Raw genomic sequence first — 2,612 nt, forward strand, 5'->3', positions numbered from 1 at the left:
AAAGGCCTTTGCCCCAAAGATGTACTGAGTAGTCTCCAATTTGCTGGTCCAGGGTGTTCAGGGTTTTTTTAATATATATATTCCAGTATCTGTAGTTTGGATACTGTATTAAATGCAAGTTTACAGCAACTTTTTCTTGGCCAAGGAGGCAACTTTATGACCATAAACACCACATGTAAAAATACAGACACAGCTTCTGTTTTCAGCTGCAGGAAATTTCTCTGCTCTTTCATCTACCTTTGCAGAAGGTAAACACAGGGGTTTAATCAACAGCTGGAGAACAAGCCCCAATCAGGGCTCACAGCGCTGTACCAGTATGTGTCTGGCAAAACACTGATGAACAGCCACCACACCCCGTTCTCCTGAACTCAGGTGCTTCAGAGAGGGAGAGATGGAGCAAGCTCTTGTGACCCAGCACATTATTTTGTCACACTGCAGCTGTCTCCCTTTACCTGGAAGAACTGTGTGACACAAAGAACAAACCCAAGAATCAGAGGAAAGAACTCTGATAACTGGATATAGGCAAGACTGGAGGAGAACAGTCTCTCCTACTCATATCAGAGTCCTGTGGTGTTGTACCTCTGTTCAGACCTGAGACAAGGAGTCACCAAGTTAAAAAAACAGAACAAGAATTATATAAACTTAATTACATTGTCATTTTATTGTACACCCTTCAAGAATTATCACTTGAAAGACATCCAATTTCCTCATTTTGTTGCACTGTACATGTTATGCAAGTAAGAGCTGGGGTGTCATACAAACAAGATGTTGCTCTGGCTTTTCAAACAATTAGTAGCAAGAAGCCAAAATTGAAAACATCGCTGGAAATTTACAGCCACAGAAGAGCTGTGCGAATGACTGGTTAAATATAAAACAGATGCAAAGAGGGAAGGGGAAGCTGGGGAGAAAGAGGGACAAATTTCCAGTTTGAGGCTGAAGTAGGAAAAAAAACCCCTAACAACTGTACATAAGTGAGAACATGCTCAGTATTTACATTCTGAGCATTACCAATGCTACAAATAAACACTGTACTAAAAAAAATAACTTAAAAAAGCTATACAATTGTAGTTATAAATACTATAAAACTAGTTAAGTAGTGTAGGCTAAAAAAGTTCACAGTTACTCTGAAGAGAGCTGTATATATATATTGCACAGTAAAAAAATTTCAGTATCAAAACCAAAACAATTGTGTAACCAAACAAATTGTGTAAACCAAAACAAATTGTGTAAACAATTTTCTTCTTTGGCAATTTCAGGACTTGGAGGAATATTTTGCTGTGAGCAAAAGCACTTGGGTACAAGGCACATCAAAAGCTTTTAAAGCTGCAAGATAAATCCTTCTGACACTTTCCTGTTAGCACTGTCATTCTTTTTTAGAAAAATGTGTACCTATCAATCCAGAACATCACATTTCTACAAGTGTAACTCGGAGGTCTGGTGACAAACACATCAGCTATTCTTGGATGTTATTCTACAGTAACAGATTTGGCCAAATTTCTTGGAAAGTCCACCTGGAACGAAGAGACAGACTGTCAGTGTTTGACAGAGTTATACTGACATCCTGCATCTGACAGTTCACTGAGTGTGCTTTTTTGAGACACCCTAATGAGTTCTGCTTTATTCTAGACACATTAACACACAAGAGACCGTAGATCTGCAGATAATGACTCACTTGATTTCTTTCTTGCTTCCAAAACCCTAACAAATAAAATACATTTGTTTTGCACAGGGAACCTTTCCAGCACAGTCACTGCTATCAGACTGACGCACCCAGCCACCACCAAACCCAGCCATACAAAGCACCGACCTGTTTTAGGTTACAGTGCAGTATCACATTCTAAGACTTAGTTCTCTGAAAAAGTCCTTTCTGAACTTTCAACTCATGAAATTAAGCAACTGATCCTCACCATCTTTTTCAGAAGAATACCAATCAAAAAAAGCTGAAGAAATGTCACCTCTGCTACCACAGTCACTGTAAGCTCCACTATCACCATAGTGCTGTTAGATTTGCCATATAACTGGGTCTCTTGCTTGACAGTGGTAGGAGGAGTTCAAAGCTGTGCTCACTGGAGTGCTAAATCAAGCAAGCACTTACATCATATCCTCTGAGAACAGCCAGGTGGAATGAAAGCAACTGGAGAGGAATAACACTCAGGACTCCTTGAAGGCAGTCAACTGTATGAGGCAGCTCAATCGTCTTGTAGGCAAATTTTGAGCTTTCTGTGTCTTCTTTTGAACACAGAATGATTGGACGACCCTGAAAAGAAAAATTTTGCAGTGTTTTTAAAGAGCTGGCTTAGCACTGCTTGAAATACCCGTTCACAGCTTGCCTCAGGTAGCTAACAAAGACAATGCCAGCCTTGCATGATGACTTTTCAGTCACTTGTTTGAGACATGAATGTTTTGACCTTGTAGAATTAACATTATTCAATCTGCTTCAAAGCAAGGAAGAAAACTGGACACGACCCACACAGTGAGTTTTAACTACTGGTATTAACCTGTAATGACAACCTACAATGCAGATATAGCATCTTATTTATAGCTCACTTAGAAAAATCAATCGTGAATACATCCTTTTTCTGAGGTACAGCCAGCAGCAATATGTGCACTAT

General features: G+C 39.5%; 1 protein-coding gene across 1 annotated transcript in view; it reads right to left on the reverse strand.

Annotated features, from left to right (window-relative positions):
- Nucleotides 1-1,233: 1,233 nt before the first annotated feature.
- GFPT2 (glutamine-fructose-6-phosphate transaminase 2) overlaps nt 1,234-2,612 on the reverse strand; it is a gene marked incomplete at its 5' end in the record, with an annotated part of 12,007 nt that continues 10,628 nt past the window's right edge. The window contains 2 exons of the mRNA XM_010135919.1: nt 1,234-1,511; nt 2,096-2,257. Coding sequence (XP_010134221.1) covers nt 1,467-1,511; nt 2,096-2,257 — 207 coding nt within the window. The remainder of the gene's footprint in view (nt 1,512-2,095; nt 2,258-2,612) is intronic.

This window comes from Buceros rhinoceros, unplaced genomic scaffold (genome assembly GCF_000710305.1).
Source record: "Buceros rhinoceros silvestris isolate BGI_N320 unplaced genomic scaffold, ASM71030v1 scaffold12495, whole genome shotgun sequence".
Classification (NCBI taxonomy): domain Eukaryota; kingdom Metazoa; phylum Chordata; class Aves; order Bucerotiformes; family Bucerotidae; genus Buceros; species Buceros rhinoceros.